The sequence below is a fragment of the Colossoma macropomum genome, unplaced genomic scaffold, assembly GCF_904425465.1.
Source record: "Colossoma macropomum unplaced genomic scaffold, Colossoma_macropomum, whole genome shotgun sequence".
Classification (NCBI taxonomy): domain Eukaryota; kingdom Metazoa; phylum Chordata; class Actinopteri; order Characiformes; family Serrasalmidae; genus Colossoma; species Colossoma macropomum.
The window spans coordinates 14,032,764-14,049,933 of record NW_023494800.1 but is presented as its reverse complement, the minus strand read 5'-3'; the positions used below and the strand labels follow the sequence as shown (position 1 = coordinate 14,049,933).

The 17,170-nt window shown below is 38.4% G+C and overlaps 1 protein-coding gene across 1 annotated transcript; it reads left to right on the top strand.

The window, feature by feature from the left end:
- The first annotated feature begins 1,389 nt into the window (after positions 1–1,389).
- ghrb (growth hormone receptor b) lies at positions 1,390–17,087 on the top strand. Its single transcript, XM_036589081.1, has 9 exons — positions 1,390–1,712; positions 5,342–5,433; positions 12,060–12,195; positions 12,499–12,677; positions 13,485–13,669; positions 14,293–14,434; positions 14,528–14,618; positions 15,299–15,368; positions 15,480–17,087. The coding sequence occupies exons 2-9, from the start codon at positions 5,352–5,354 to the stop codon at positions 16,356–16,358; spliced, it is 1,764 nt and encodes a 587-aa protein (XP_036444974.1). The 5' UTR covers positions 1,390–1,712; positions 5,342–5,351; the 3' UTR covers positions 16,359–17,087.
- The last annotated feature ends 83 nt before the right edge of the window (positions 17,088–17,170 follow it).

The window sequence follows — 17,170 nt, the reverse complement described above, 5'->3', positions numbered from 1 at the left end:
TTGTTTAAATCAGGGCTGTAACTCACATTAACCCACTTCTTTCTTTCACTTTCGTTGCTCGAGAATGCACTAATACTAAAATATGACGGTTTGGTGCTGTAACACGGCGCTGCAGACATGATTTAACACCGCTAAAGTTGTTAGGATGCATGGAAGGAGGTGTGTTCACCGTAGGACAGTACAGTTACGTCACTTATCTCGTCACTCGCACTTGGTCACGGGAGAACAGATCGCCGGTCGCTCCACTCAAACAGGCAATGTATAACTCCGCGTTTCAGATGTTGCTAAAGTATATTTGGCGACCCTTTTTTTTACTCGTAGCCTCCTCTCTCTCTAATCAAGTCGAAAAATTTGGAAGTGCACCCTCTCCTGGCGACAGCAGAGTAGTGTCGCTTTCCTTGCAGTAGGAAACGCCACCGGGGCTTTCGCTAAAACGTGGAAGTGTGAGAATGAATGGTGTATTATATCGAAAATATATCGAACCTGTCTTATCGCTCTATCGAGGAAAAGTTATATCGCGATACTTATCGTTATCGTTTTATCGCCCAGCCCTACTCGCTGATGAAACCCAGGCATTTCACTGACATAAACAGTGTGCTAATTCTAGCTCTTGAAGTGGTGTAGAACAGTATGGAATGTGTTTAAAGTGTTTTGGTTTTGGTGAAATACCTCTGGCCTCAATATAGTTTGTCCCCTCCCTGCTTTAAATGTAAGATGCACCCAATGCTGGGAGCAGGTTTAGCAACTAACATGTCTTAACAATCTGTACTCTGTCATGTAAAACATGGAAAAGGTTGATATTGTGATTTGCAAGCTATAAGCTGATAAAGCATTACTTTTGTTCATGTAAACTTACTTCTTTTGTATTTTAGTCAAATAACATTTAAGTATATAATGCACACTAAACCTTTCCCTTCTCCCTGTCCACCACTCTATACCCCTTTCGCACGTGTGCTTGCTGCGTCACGTGTACAGCAGCTCCTGCTGTTCCGAAGTGCCTGTAGGACTGGGGGAGAGGGCAAGCAGTGCATCCCAAACAGGCCCAGGCAATCAGCCCTTCTTAGTTAATCCGCAAAAATAGCCATAAACACGAAGTAAGCTTGCTTTGCATGTTTAAACCACATGCCAAACAGCTGTTTGTGCATTAATCGATCTTTTCCTTCAGAAAGTCAGTAGCCTAATGCTTCCCGTCACGATAAACAAGCAGTCGATTCATCACCCCTGCTGCAGCTGTGCGTGCTTATTCAGCCAAATGGGAAAACGAAATATACGAAAGAATTAACGCAAATCACGTGGAGCACTGGGCACGACTTCGCGAGGCCACTGGAAGCGTGGAAAACAGGGAGCAGTGCTGCGACGGCAGGGCTGCAGACTCCTCCTCCTTCTCCTCCTCCTTCAGTGGACGAATGTGAAAATGCCTGGTGCTCCCAACGCACCGCGTCGCCTGTTTGAGTGTCTGAGCGTGCTGTTTGTGTGAGAAGCTTTCTGAGTCACCGAATGTGTTTTGGCTCGATGCTGGTTTAGCTGCTTTAGCGCTGCTGCTGGAGTCCTAGACAGAAGCTGTCGAGGAATCAGAGCTACACGCAGATCCCACCGAAGACTGTGTAATGTGATTGCCTATGCGGTTTTGCTTGCCCCAAGGAATAAGCGTCCAAGTTCAGGAACTGAAAGCTCTGTCTTATCAGGTGTTTTGAAGCATATTCTTATCAGAGGTGAGTGTTGAATTTGCAGTGGCAGTGGAGGGTCCCTGAAAAACATGGTGTTGCGAAACTGTTTTTTCACACTGTTGATTGGAGGCTATGTAACTTGTGGGCACTCCCAGCCTGTTATTCAGCCAGATAATTGTTTCCCCCATGTTTGGTTAAGACAGAACTTGGTTAACCCAAATAGCAGCAGTTGTCACGTTCAGCACAACATTGTAAGCTGTGACTGTGATGCTCAGTGCACTGGGTCAGCTCAGGCTAATGGCAAATAACAGATATGCCTTAAAATCATATTTAATTTGGATTTTTTTCTTTCATTTTGTGAGCTAGGGAAACTGTCAAGTGTTGAAGGACTGAGTGGCATTGAGATCCATATTAGTTTCTATTGCACAATCTTGCTCCAAGATAACAGGCATATTTGGGCTGACCTTAACCAGAATGTAAGATAACACTAGAAGAACATAATTATTATTATTATTATTATGACTGAAAGAGACTTAAACAGACCTTTGTGGTGGGAAAGTTATGACTTTCTTCTTTCTGTATAGCTGTTGTCTGGGGCATAAGAGCTGTTTACAACTCAGACTATCTATCATAGTCCTTGAAGGCATTCCAACCCACTATTAAAAGGGGATTGAATGCCTTCAAGGACTATAATAATACATGTTAGCTAAAGTGTCTCCTTATCTTGAGTACATGTAAACATTAAAAGCTAATCTTCACTGTTTTTTTTCCTAGATAACATCCTCTCTTTGAAGGTCTGCTAGGATATATGTGTCATATGGCTATGAAAAGTGGTGTAGGATGTTAACTTTTATCTATCAGTGCAGTTCCAAACACTTTAATTGAAAAAACATATTTGTATATTTGAGAGGAAGTTTAATGGCTGCATGTGAATATCACTGACAATTAAACATTTATAAACATTCTCCTTATAGTAAACTGTGGCTGTTAGAACAGATGGCATGTCCGAGAAGCTGAGTTTCGCCTTATTAGTGCAGAGGGAATAGGTGCAGTTTTGAGATGCTGATTCTGAGAATGCAGTTTCCAGTAGCACTGAAGAACTGGAGCATGGCCAGGAAACAGAGGGGATATATTTCACAAGCTCTGGACAGGGTTGTTATACCATTAGTATGACAAATGATGGTCCTTCACATGCTATAAAAACAAATAGAAATTGTTTACAGATAAATGCAAACCAAAGATGTCGGTTACTTCAGAAAGTACATCAGCGTTTTTGTTCGTTCTTGTCTTTTGGGCCAAGTATTTGTTAGATTTAACTGTGGACTATAATAGAAAATGTATGACAATTTCAGATTATGCTTTAAATAGAATAAAGTGACGAGATGCATCGATATGGGAATTGTGAGGTGATGCCAAGATTCAGTACTTTTCATGTACATATCCTCTGATATTGACACCAATGCCGAGACATGAACATTTAAGTTTTTTATCCATTTGGTAAATTTTTGGATATATTGAGTTTTTAACAAGAATAACAGCTGTATAATGGAAAATACATTTTCATTGATCTAATAAAGGTGATATTAATCATAATTGTAGTATTGATATTTCTTGTATCTGCAAAGCCCACTACCAACAACATGTGTCATAAAAAAAAGATTCCTGAAAGTGGTCTATAATGTGCTTTGGAACAAAATATTTCACTCATAAAACTAGAACTTGGGACCACATCTATCTGAATAAACATTATGGAGAAATATAACTTTTACTACTATAGGGTTACAAATGCAGTGAAATAAACAATATGCAGCTCTGCATTACCTAAATGTTCTTCTATGCCAACTAAGCGCAGTAAATAAATCTTATTGGTTTAAAATATCAGTCACATTTAAATATCTGTCCAGTACAGACACTTTAAGCAGTTATCTGCCAGTACTGATCGATTTTGATGTTGTGTACATTCCTAATTTTAATAAAGGCCTGTCTTTTAAAGCTCTAACAACTTGTTTGTATTGTTGAGTAATAATGATAGTCATGATTAGGGGTGCGGGAAAAAATCGATTCTTAGATGCATCGCGATGCGGACGTGAACGATTCTGAATCGATTTACAAATGTCAAAAATCGATTTTCTAAATATTTAATTTATAACGTAATGTTGACGGAACGCAAAAGGCGGAACTTGGAAGTGCGGACGTGCAGCGCCCGGACAGTCTGTGGCGGCACATAACAAAAACACAGCTAGATGAGCGAAAAATCTGACCGGCGCCCTCTGCCAGGTTAGGTCAGGAGTCGCAACCCAAATGACAAGAAGAGCCATTTTGTCCTTTCAACAAAAATCAAACCACCTTGGGAGCCACAACATTTAATGTCCAGTATGTCTCAGTATGTGTTAATGTCCTAGTATAGGCTAAACAATATAAACGAGAGCGCAGATTTATTCGTTCTGCTTTAAGCTTTAGCTATAGCCGCTTTCCTCCCATCTCCGCCAGAAAACTTTTCCTCAGAAGTAGATCAGTTAAATGTCTCTCAACGTTCGGCTGTTTTACGAGGCTGAAGTCGCTTCTTATTCTCAAGCTTCTTGTTCAAATTTATCTGTTCCACCTTAAATTCTAACTGAGGCGCCGAATGTAAATGCGGCACCATTTAAGGTGGAACGGGAGAATTCGGAAGAGAAGCTGACTTGAGCTTCGCCACTTTTTAGTGTGTGACAGTCTCTCGTTGCAGATTTAACGTACCAGGAAACCGGCTGCACTGCTTATACATGCGAATAACGCATCGCTGCTATGTGACCTGCAGTCTGCGCGCCGAAACAGGGCTATGTTTCACACGCGCTATGTTTCACACGTCCCGTCTCAAAGATACTTTACTGAACCGAAGTTATAAAATCACTAAAGAAAACGGGTAGAATAGCTGTAACATGTGCTGCGTGGACATGCACTGCCACTGGATCTTATTTCACCGTAACTGCGCATTTTATCGCAGATGAGTAGCAGCAGCTTCTCGTGCTCCAAACAAGAGCACTGAATGAGAGCCTTCTAGTTCACTTGCCATATCACTTCCATTTGTTTTATTAAAAAAGATATTGGAAGTAAATTCATTATGGATCATTACAAATACTTTAATGCTTTAAAAGTACCAAGTCACTTTAAATAACAATAACACTGAGTTACTTAGTCACTTTAAAATGTATATTGTCTCTATATTCTGTGTATATTTTGTGTATATTTTGTGTATATTTAATATTTCAGTTGGCTTTTCTTGTATTTTTATTTTTACTTACTTTCTGTAGAGTGATTAGCTGAGCCTCACCACAAGCATTTCAATGCATAAATGTCCTGACATGTTGTGCAAATGACAAATAAACTTGAAACTTGAACTCGAAACTTGAGCTCACACAGTGAGAAAATATAAATGCTATATAGAAAAAAAAGATGCATCAAGATGCATCAATAATCGTTTTATAATCGCATCGCAGCCCTCTGAATCGTAATCGAATTGTGAGGTGCCTAGAGATTCCCACCCCTAGTCATGTTAGTAGTAATATGATAGTAGTAATATTGTTGGCTAGTATTGATAACAGTACATGATAACAGTGATAGAAAGTGATATAAATTTGACGAGTTTAGAACATTTCTAGTTGTTAAATATTAATCTGTTAACGTTGTTTGTTCAGGGTTTGTGCCATGGGGACCGATCAGTCCTTCTTCATCTGTCTCTTCCTTATTGCTGCTGTCACCACAGAAGACCTGAAACCCACAATACAAGGTACAGTGTTTTTTTTATTTAAATTAGTTTAAAGGGGAGAGGTCTTTGCTTTAAAATTGGCTCACTCTGTTGTTAGTTTTACACATATACCACAACAAAGGTCATAGAGAGTATGCTGTGGTTTAGAGCACTGCCACAAGAAACAGGATGTTTTCATTGGGAAACTCCTTCTGGACCCAGAGGAGCAGTCATTAGTGGTATTAAGAGAGTTTCTTTGCCCGTTGCAGAAGCTCTGAAAAGCCAGCGCCTCTACAAGAATTTGCATTCCCTCTCAAGGGCCTCTCAGCATGTTCAGATGATGTCATACAAAAGCTCCTTAACAATGTATAATTCAGTGCTTTGATTTATTTATTTATTTATTTGACAACTGCCCTCAAGTGTAGTAAATATAGTCTGCTTTAAACAAAACTACATGCAATCATTTTGTACCATTAAATATACCAAGGAGGCAACTACTCAGGCTGGGCCTTGTCTAAAATAGAACAGTGCAGGAAAACTCTGCAGGACGAAGGCGTATATTTTACAATATTTTACAAATGTTTTCCAAACGTTTAGGCAATAGAGCACAACATATTTGGTGTCTGAAGTTTGATTCTTTTGCAATGGAGCTACAAGCCTACAGTAATAAATAGAAGTCTATGTCACCAGACAGGGTATTAGGTGACCGACTCCCATTACTCTATACAGCACTGTGCAAAAGTCAGAGACCACCCTTCATTTATTTACTTTCCAGTCAAAACTGCCATTAAGTGCAAGCTATTCATTTTCAGGACATATTTCTTATGAGATTATATATAAGATAATCCACTTGCATAAGGAAGGAGAAAGGTAAAGAAAAATAAGTGAAAAAACAAAATATCCAAAACTGTAATTTAAAACATTATTAAAAGATACAGAGAAAATGGGACTCCTAACAACTGTCCATGACCTGGTAAACCACCAAAACTGTGCCCATCAGATAAACAGTACTTAAAGCTTTCATCTTTGAGAAAGAGGAGAAAATCAAGCTCCACTCTTACTTCAGATCTTAACAAATCCACAGGTGTTTCTGTCCTTTTTTCCACTGTGGGAAGACAACTTAATCTTAAGAGTCTGAAAGCATTTGTAGCTGCCAAGAAGCCATTACTGAGAAAAGAAGTAGGAAAAAAGCAAGAAAATTTGTAAATAAACCAAAGAAGCTGCTGGTATTATCAGAACAATGGACTGACCATCCCAGAGTCAAGACCGCAACATTATTGAATGTGTTTGGGATTACTTGGATCGTGAGAGAAAAGAAAATACAACCAACTTCTAAGACTGAACTTTGTAGGTGTGGAAAAATATCCCTGCAGATTTCTGTGAAAAAAACTGAATGCAAGTCTCCCAAAAAGGATAAAAGCAGTAATAATGTCAAAGTGTGGTGACTAAATACTGAAAATACTACAATGCTTTTGTGGTTTCTGTGTCATTTTCTGTTAAATATATATTTTCCGCTTTTTTCTGATGCTGGAAAACAAAAGAACTTGCGCTTAAAAGACATTTAATCAGAAATCTAAATAAATGAAGGGCAGTTTTTAACTTTGTGACAGTATTGTACGTATATCAGCCTGGTAGCTCCAGTGCAATTTGATCTTTCCCTAAACCATTGCTTTAAATTTGTTTGGCTATGAATCTCTTTATTTAACTTTCAGATCCTTTTGTTTGCATATTTTGAACTTTGAACTGAGCTTTAGCTGATTAGAAAGAGTTGCTGTTGAGCTTTGATCTGTAAGATGCTAAAACCACATGTAGTCTTTAAAGTACATCTCTCAGCATTGCTGTTGACGTTATTTAGAGATTTGCAGGTTGCTTCATATTGAAAAACATACACTCCCCTGCATTAGCTGTTACTCTTGGATGCAGGTAATGGTCCATAAAATTATCTGTGCTTTTGAACATGGATGATCATTATGAATTCAGTGATGGAGAGCAGTAGATAGAGGCAGAGAGGAGGAATTGAATAGAGAGACAGAGGGAAAGAGGGAGAGAGAGAGCATGTTGCCATATGAAATGAAAGCTCAACCTTGCTGTAATGTGAAATTTAATTTACCATTTCCTCTGTGAATGGAGGCTGTGCACATGTAGGCCAAAAACATCAAACTACCTGAATAATGTTGTACTGGCTAGTTTAGAAAAAAAAAACAAAAAAAAAACAAGTGAACCAAAACTGAACCTGTTTTTAATGTGTTGTGTTAAAAAAAATCCATATGTTTTAGTAAACAGGAAAAAAATCAGGAAACATGGTTAACATAAAAGCCTCCAACATTAGTTATAATATCAAATCTATAAGTATTTAATTTGTCTTTACATTAGTGCACCCTACAGCCACTTTAACTCTTTCATCCTTGCGATATTAAAAACAATGAGTTACAGCTGTGGCCTCCCAAAAAAAGCTGCTTCCAAAGGAGCCACTGACATTATGTTCCCCTTCAAAGAGACACTAACATTCACACTAATAACTACCCAAACTCACCTTACCTGCCTTACAAATTTGTCTCTCAAGTGCATCTAAAATAGCTAAAGAAGATATTTCTGAGGAGATTAGATCCACTAATAATAATCTACTTTCATAAAGAAGGGAAAAGTAAAAAAAAAAATAAGTGAAACAGGAGTTTCCAAAAATAGAGTTCAAAAAACGTATCAAACAATACAAGCGTGCAAGACCTTGTAGATCACTAGAACTGTCATCATCAGATTAACAGTACTTTTATCGTTTTTTGAATGATTGTAAGAAGCAGAAAATGCAACTGAATTTTGGAGGTGTGGAAAAACATCCCTGCAGATTTCTTTCAAAAGCTGAAGGAAAGTCTCCTGAAAAGAATGGAAGCTATAATAAAAGCAAAGGGTGGTCACTAAATACTGAAAATACTGCAATACTGATGAGGCTTCAGTGTCATTTTTTGTAAAATGCAAGTTTTCCACTTTTTCCTGATGCTGGAGGTGAAGGAACTTGCATTAAAAGGATTTTTTTTTCTGAAAATAAATACTAAAAAAATATGATACAATAGTTAGTCATTGAGGCTTCTGTGTATTTTTCTGTTAAATTTCATTTTTCCTTAAGCAGAAAACTGGATTACTTGATTTTTCAGAATTTCTGCATAATTCACATCTTTGAGATGCAAAAAAGTCTTTCAGAGTGAAATGCTCCTTTCTAGAGAAATTTACCAACTCAGATTTCTTTACAGTTGTGGTGAAAGGAACCAGGGGTCGAGATGTCTACACACAAATATAGTAATTTAATTTACTATCCAGAATAAACTGTGAAGCTACACGTCTTTTTTTTAAAAAAGCTTTTTTGTGGAATTGATAATGATAAAATAGTGGTAAATAAAATAGTGGTAAATCAGAGAAGAAAAAAAGTTTTCTTTGCTTACTGTTTTGCCTTACAACATCCTCTATGCAGCTCACCACCATGAATGTATTTTTAAAAAGATATTTTAGGCCAAAACCTTCTCTGAATACAGACGTAAACCTATGTCTCAGGCATTTGGCAAAGTATTCATAACGATTTCATGTAACAGCTTTCTGTAAGGAAAAATTTAGCTCCATTAAACTCTTCAGACTACTGTGAACAATTCTTACTCAGTAAGCTTCTCCAGAATGGAGCATTTCACATCAAACTTGAATGACTTTGTTTACATCTTAACCATGTAATTATACAGAAATTTTGACAAATTAGTGGAATTCCCCTTTCCTGGCTATTTTGACTAGATATTAAATAAAAAGGGTGGTCTCTGATTAGTATTAGTAGTATTGTATGACAATACCATTCCTGCAAATGTCCGGACCAGATGAGAGTGACACTGATTATTAGTTTGATACACTAATCTGATTGTTGCAGTGAATTGAACATGGATGGATATATTGATGTGATATCAATTGGTGGTACTCACTGTAATACCGTATGTGATCATTCCAGTTTAAAAATAAAAGAGAAAAAACATAAAAGAGGACAAAATTAGCTTGAAATGGCACTCACTTTTGTGGTATAATATAAACGTATCAGTGACAGTAAAGCTTATCTGTATCTGCTTAATCTGTGCCCTGTAGGTATAATTGAGGAATTGAGGTTTGAAAGTTGATAAACAGGATATTAATATTTTGGTTCTCTGCCAAAATCAGGCTACTGCTTGCTGCATGCTGACACCCTGCTCCCAATTCTGCATTTATTCCCTGGTCTACCTTTTCTACTGGATAGCTTTGTTAGACAGTTATTCATTTGGAATTGAAGCCACAGCTGCTCTTCTTGATTTCCAGGTTATAAACGTGTGCCTTTATAACTGACATCTTCCAGAGAAACAAGCTCCAAACCTTTGATTTGGTGTAGTATACAAACAGAACATTGTTATGTACATGTTTGCCGTGTTTAATAGAAGAGTCATAACAAATGTAATAAAATGAATCATGATTGATTTGAGTTGCATGGATTTATATTGACTTGCCTGCTTAAGTAAAGACCTAAAATAATAGGCGGTTCAGGGTAGGGTTTTCTGAGAAAGCTCTGGCAGAAACCCCACACTGCCACTCAGATGCTCTTCTTACATGTGAAACATGCCAGCAAGCCTTTCCAGGAAACCATAACCAGTTGCCTCACAGGCTACGGTACAAGTAGGCTTTATGTTACTTCCTCTTAGTCCTACAGTGGAAATCAGAGTAAAGGACATCTTCTGGTTTCTGAAAACTTGGTTAAGATTGTGCCATCCGAGCCTACAAATAGAATAGTAGTTTTTATCCAGGTCTGCTTATATAGCATTTTCAACACCTAATAAATTTGTCATCTGTCATTTGCTGAACACTTCACCATACAGTGTAAGTTAATGTAGTAGTTACTTATTCCAAGTAATTGGTAAGTTCATCATGAATGTTCACATAATGCAAAAGCTTGCTGGTCTTTTCAATCTATGTAAAAACATTTGACTTGTCAGGTTTTGTTCTGTCAGTAGTGATATGTTTAATGTAATATATATATATATATATATATATATATATATATATATATATATATATATATATGAATATGTTAGCATTATGTTAAACAATACGCATTTGTAGCTGGACCAGTAATGAGTACTTTCGTTCTGTGCAAAAGTATGTGGACACCTGACCATCACACTATACAAGCTTGTAGGACATCCCATTCCAAAACCATGTGCAGTTCCCTCCCCCTTTGCAGCAAGTACAGCCACCACCAAAGCTTTCCACAAGATTTTGAAGAGTGTCTGTGGGAACTTGTGCCCATTCAGTCACAAGAGCATTTGTGAGGTCAGGCACTGAAGTTGGACAAGAGCGCCTGGCTTGCAATCAACAAACCAGTTCATCCCAAAGTTGTTCAGTGGGGTTGATGTCAGGGCTCTCATCAATCCATTTAGTTATGATCCTCGTTTTGTGCACAGGGGCACGGGCATGCTGGAACAGGAAAGGGTCCTTCCCAAACTGTTGCCACGAAGTCGGAAGCATATGATTGTCTAAACACGTCTTAACATTATTCTTCACTGGAACTAGGGGCTGTGCCCAAACCCTAAAAAAAGACCCAGATCATTGTCCCTCCGCCACCAAACTTTATTGTTGGCACTGTGCTTTCTGGTAGGTAGGGTCTGCTGGCGTCTGCCAAACCCATATTTGTCCACCACTCTGCCACATAGTGAATCATGACTGATCACTCCAGAGAGCGTTTCTACTGCTTCAGAGTCCAGTGACAGCATACATTGCACCTCTCCAGCCGACGCTTGGCATTGCACATAGTGATATTAGACTTGTGTATGGCTGCCCAGCCATGTAACCCCATTTCATAGATATTGTGCTGTTGTTGCTTCCAGGGGCAGTTAAGAATTCTGTAGTCAGAAAATGTAACAGGATAGGTGAGTTTGATACGCTACAAACTTCAGTACCCAGCAGCCCCAGTCTGCAAGTTTGTGTGGTCTGCCGCTTTGTGGCTGAGCTGTTGTTGCTCCTAGACGCTTTTAATTTCACAGTTATAAGGTGGCATACTATGACAGTGCCACAGTACGATCCAGTCTCCTGCCAGCGTTTGTCTATGGAGATCGCATGGCTATGTCCTTGCTTTTAGACACCCGTCAGCAATGGGTGTGGCTGAATCACCAGAACTCAGTAATTAGTAGTGGTGTCCACATACTTTTGGCCATACTTTTAGTGTATAGTTAAAGTTAAAAAGTATTTTTTTTGCTTTCAGCTGTAAAGTTACCATTTTGGAGATACGAGATTTTGTCCTGACATAATATCTTGGGTACATTAAAAAGGTTAAAAAGTATTAATAAACCAAGTGATGAAAATCTATGAAAGAGTATCCAGGCAAAACGTCAGTTTTGTTTGTGTTATCATGTTACTGAAATATGAAATATCAAGTGTGACAGTGACATTTCTATGCCATAATTGAAGCATGTCTTGCCCTTAAGAAGAAGCAAAAACTGGCCTGAACAGAAGGCCAGTCAGGCATAGTCTGGTGATTTCTCTAAAACACTTGATTCAACTGATTAGTTAATTGTCAGTGTGTAGTCAATTACTAAAGGGAAATCACCAAACTGTGCTGGACTTCAGCCCTTGTCCATTTAGTAAGTCCACTGTAGTGACAGTTAGTTATTTTTCTACAGCACGGAGCACCTCCGGACCTCGTCTGACTGGCTGCTTTTCCAGAGAGCTGATGACATTCCGTTGTCAATGGAATGCTGGTTCCTTCCAAAACCTCACTGAGCCGGGGGATCTCAGACTTTTCTACATGTTGGAGAAGTAATGGCAGTGCCTAAATGCCGAATTATTTACCTTGTAACGATTTAATGCATTTTCTTGTGCGAGTCAGAGCTGCATATTGTACCACACCATCAAATTGAATCACTGCAAATTTAATTCATTACTTTAAATTAGATTTTTACTTTACTTTTCCCAAAGGAAAAACATATTAACCATTATTTATCTCATTAGCATTGTTGAAATGGAATAAATGTGGCCTGTGTGATCAAATCTGTGATAACTTGTCTTTATCTTGATGCATGGATGTTTGTTTATAACTGTGTGGTTCTCTCTGTCATGCAGGGATTCGAAAAAAGATGAAGGTAAATGGAGCGAGTGTCCAAGTTACAGTACCATAATAGAAAACGAGTGCTACTTCGATGTTGTCCACACTGTTATCTGGTACACTTACGCCATTCAGCTGCGTTCACGGACACAAGATGTTGTCTACGATGAAATGTTCTTCAGTGTGGAAGATATTGGTGAGCATAGCCCAACTGTAGGTATCTGTATGTGTTTAGGTCGAATCTCAGTTAAAATATACTACTCCAGTAGTAGAAGATAATATTATTACACTAGTTTGTAATTAATATAAGCAGGATCACTCTGAAGCATTGTGAATAGTGTCACTGAACTTTTCTGTCTTAATAATGCTTTTTACAGGAGGTGTGTTTTTGGATTTCTTTATTGAGGTTTTTTTAAAGCCAGGAAAATATCTAAATATTTTGCCACTCTATCTACCAACATTAAAAAGCTAGATTTTGTTTGTTAAAAGGCCTATATTACACTTTTTTCTTGCATTGTATTTTTTTCCACTTATCAGTCACAACTCATTGTACTCTTAATTCATTTTTACATGAACATTTTTTAACACTTGGAATAAAAGCAGGCTGTTTTTTTTCTATTATGCAATTAACATGTGAAGACATTTATCAAAATTGTTATTCCTCATTTAAAGAGCAGTTGTAAACACTCTTCATAACTTCAGTGAATGGGTGGGGCTAATTTGTCATAGGCTGAATATATTTAAATGCATTGTTTTTCATAACATCACATAAACAATTCGAAACAGGCTGTTTTTGCTACATTTTAAACTAATTACATTTACATACTATTTTATTATAAAAATGTTTCATTTTCCAGTTTACTATGATATGCGTTTTTATCTGACGAAGTAGTTTTAAGGCAGCCGAAGTTTTTGTCCAGCAGGTGGTGCCCTAGCTCTTAGCCATCGAGTCTTGCACAGTGTGAAGTGCTATGCTCACTACACGCTGCTTGTTTTTTTGTAGTATTTCCAGACCCACCTGAAGGGCTGAACTGGACTTTATTAAGCATGGGCCCAACAGGCTTACTTTATGATGCGGTAGTGAGCTGGGAGCCACCAACCTCAGCAGCAGACAACGTGAAGATTGGATGGATGTCGCTTCGGTACGAGACGCAGTATAGAGAGAAGGGCTCAGAGCAGTGGAAATCTGTGAGTCTGACACTACTGTTACTTTTGCTGAATCCACTGAAGCAGTCACTAGTCTCTAATTCTGTTGAATGCAGTTTATTTTTAGTGTGTTCTAAATGGTTAACTAATATGATACGTCAAATAAGTTTGCATAGATGACTACAGCATAGCATGAATATCATGAAACTATATAATTTGAGTCTTCTGATAGCTGTAAACTTAAACTGCTCATGATCTGTCTTTACTGTTGATAAGTAAAAAGCTAAACCTGCACTTGAACATTTGAGCCTGAACCATGAATTTGGTTAAAGCAAATAATCTTGGAATTTGTAGGAAAAACAAAACAGGACCTCATTCATTACCCATTTACAGAAGTGGGTCATTTGATAGTTTTTAAAAAGCTTATTTTAAAAAGTGAGCTATGTGGTCCACAGACAATAAAAAATGACAAAATTTTAGTGAAAATGTATGTGAATTCGACAAAGTACATAAAAACCTTATGTAAGTGAGCAAATGAATTAATTGTACTAGCTTGACTGTTTAGGTATGATTTCATTTAATGAAAGCCTTAAGTTGTTCCTCTTCTGTCGGTCCAAGTATACATGTTTCAATTCATTATTCTGGTTTTGTTCTTCCTCTTCCAGCTAGACAATGGGAAGGAGACCAAAGCGTACATCTATGGCCTTAACACCAGCACAGAGTATGAGGTCAGGGTGAGGTCCAAAATGCGAGGCTACAACTTTGGGGAATTCAGTGACTCCATCTTCATACTGGTTGACAGCAAAGGTCTGAGTTTAGGCTAAATGTATTGCTAAAAATAATATAGAATGGTGTACAAATTTAAATAAACCTGGAATTATCTTTTTTCCTTTATTTTAGAACCAAGAGTCCCCTTAACTGCAATGTTCATTTTTGCTGTTGTTGGTATTGGAATCATCTTGATGCTGATTGTGGTCTCACGTCAGCAGAAGTAAGTGACTACTTTGTCAGTGTCCACCATATGACTATTCATCCAAGAAAAAGCTGATTAGTATATTCACACCTTTATTCAGTTGGACACTGTATGTCCAAAAGGAACCAGACACCCTTTCTAATTAGTGAATTCAGTCACTTTGAGGTGCACCCTTTGCAGACACAGGTATTCAATTGTGTCCACACAGTTTTAATAGTATCTATAGAAAAGATATGCCAATAGAATGGATCGAAATAGGTATAAAGCTTCTCAGCATTGGCTGTGGAGCAGTGGAACTGCGTTTTCTGAAGTGATGGTACATTATCCAATACTTTTTGAGATGAATTGGAGTGCCATTTGTGATTCAGAACTTATCGTCCAACATCCGTACCTGTCCTCACTGATGCTGTTGTGGCTGAATGCAATCAAATCCTCACAGCAATGTTCCAACATAAAGCCTTCAGAAACTCCCTTTTAATACCCTTGTTGCATGAGTGGGTGTCCTCAAACCTTTGGACAAACAGTGCATCTTTTTTCTTATTTTGTTTTATAACACAACACATTTGTGAATCGTACATCTTCCAATACTGCTGCAAAAGGTTATTGGATACTTGCAGAACAGCTGGTCTTCAGAATTAACATTGTGTGGATCTGAGTATCTGTTTTTAAGATAGCATTTTCTCTTCTGCTTGTTTCAGACTCATGGTGATTTTCTTGCCTCCTGTTCCTGGACCGAAAATCAAAGGAATTGACCCAGTCCTCCTACAGGTATTGATTCCATGTTGTTTATCCTGCTTGTATTCACACCTAGAAATTGTTTTGGCCCATGAGGTCAACTTGTCCTAAAATTATATTTTCCATTTTTTTGTGTTTAAAAAGAAGGGTCAGCTGACTGAGTTCACCTCAATCTTGGGCACCCACCCAGGCCTGCGACCAGAGTTATACAGTAATGACTCATGGGTGGAGTTTATAGAGGTGGACATCGATGAACCAATTGAGACACTGGAAGGCTTTGAGACACCACTTCTCATTGGCGATTCTCCTGTCTCCGACTCCCCTCCCATGTCAAGTGGTTTCCGGGATGATGACTCAGGTCGTGCCAGCTGCTGCGACCCTGATCTATCTGATCACGACCATACAGATGTTCATCAGCCCTCCACCAGTGGCCATGATGGTTTTCACACCTTGTCTCCTGTTAATCCAGGAGCTCCACAGGAACCTGCTTGGCCAACCAGCCTCTATTCTCAGGTGACTGATGTCACCCCACGTGGCGAGGCAGTACTGTCCCCAGAGAAACAGAATCAAAGTGACAGCTGCAGTATCCAAGATAAAGCTCAAAAGAATGAGGAGAATGATAAAGGGAAGAAGCCCCAGTTGGTGGTTTTCTCTGAAGAAAGAGGTTACACTTCAGAGTTGAACACCTGTAAAATCAGTGCACAAAACCCTGCAGGAGGACACAGTGAGCCAAGTTCAACCAAAGAAGAGCTACACCCTTCTGCAGAGCAAAGACACAGTCCGTTACAAGAGTACCTGAACCCCACTGTGGAACCAGAGGTAACACCAGTTGCTTCTCCTTTTCCTATCCTTACCATACCAACCCCTCCGGAATACACCATGGTTGATGGTGTTGACTGGAAAAACAGTCTTCTTTTGAAACCAAACAACCCTGCACCCCATCCCTTTGCTGTTGTGAAATCTTTTCCAACTCCTGGGGGATATCTGACACCCGACCTACTACAAAGCATTAGTCCACAATAAATGAAAGATGTCTGTGCCTAGAATAGCCCGGGATCGGTTTTGGCGCATGGATGCATTTGTTGTTGGGCATGTAGAACAGTGTTGGCCAACACCAAACAAGATGTTTGTCTTTCAAAAGTCAAAAAAAGTCCTCATGTGGGAGCCGAGCAGATTTCTCATGCAGAATGGTCTTATTCAAACATCTTGGCAAGCTGAACCTGAAAATGTGATGCACCTGTTTAGATGGAATTCTAAAGACTCATTTTCTGAGTTTAATTTTGTAGATATTGCATATTTTTTTATTATTGTTTACCACATGGTAAACATACAGCTGATACCTGACTCTGACATGGAATTCTGTGCCTACTTATTTGTATGGGAAAAATCTGCCTTAGCAAGAACTTTTCTTTGTGTAATTCTGTATTTAATTCCTAAATTCCTTTTTGGACTAATGAATTATTACAAGGTTTGTGTTACTGCATCTGTGTTTACAATTTAACACTATATTGTTGTCAAGAGTAAGCCTTAACTAATATCCATGGAAGTGGAGATGCTTGAGTTAAGTTTATGGTGGGTTGACATTTATGACATTGTTTAGGCCTATAACAGCATATATTGATAGGCTTTGGGACATCATTGTATCTTTATCTTCTCTACACTGATGGAGGAAGTGACATGTCTCTGTACGTGACTTGCTGCAATGTACATAAATATATATTTTTGAATAATAAAATATCAACAAATAAGAAACACGCGTTTTGTCTTTTCTCCTATCGTTACCGCCACTATTCTTATGATCACCTAGGAGACAACAGCACGCGCCTGCCCCTTTA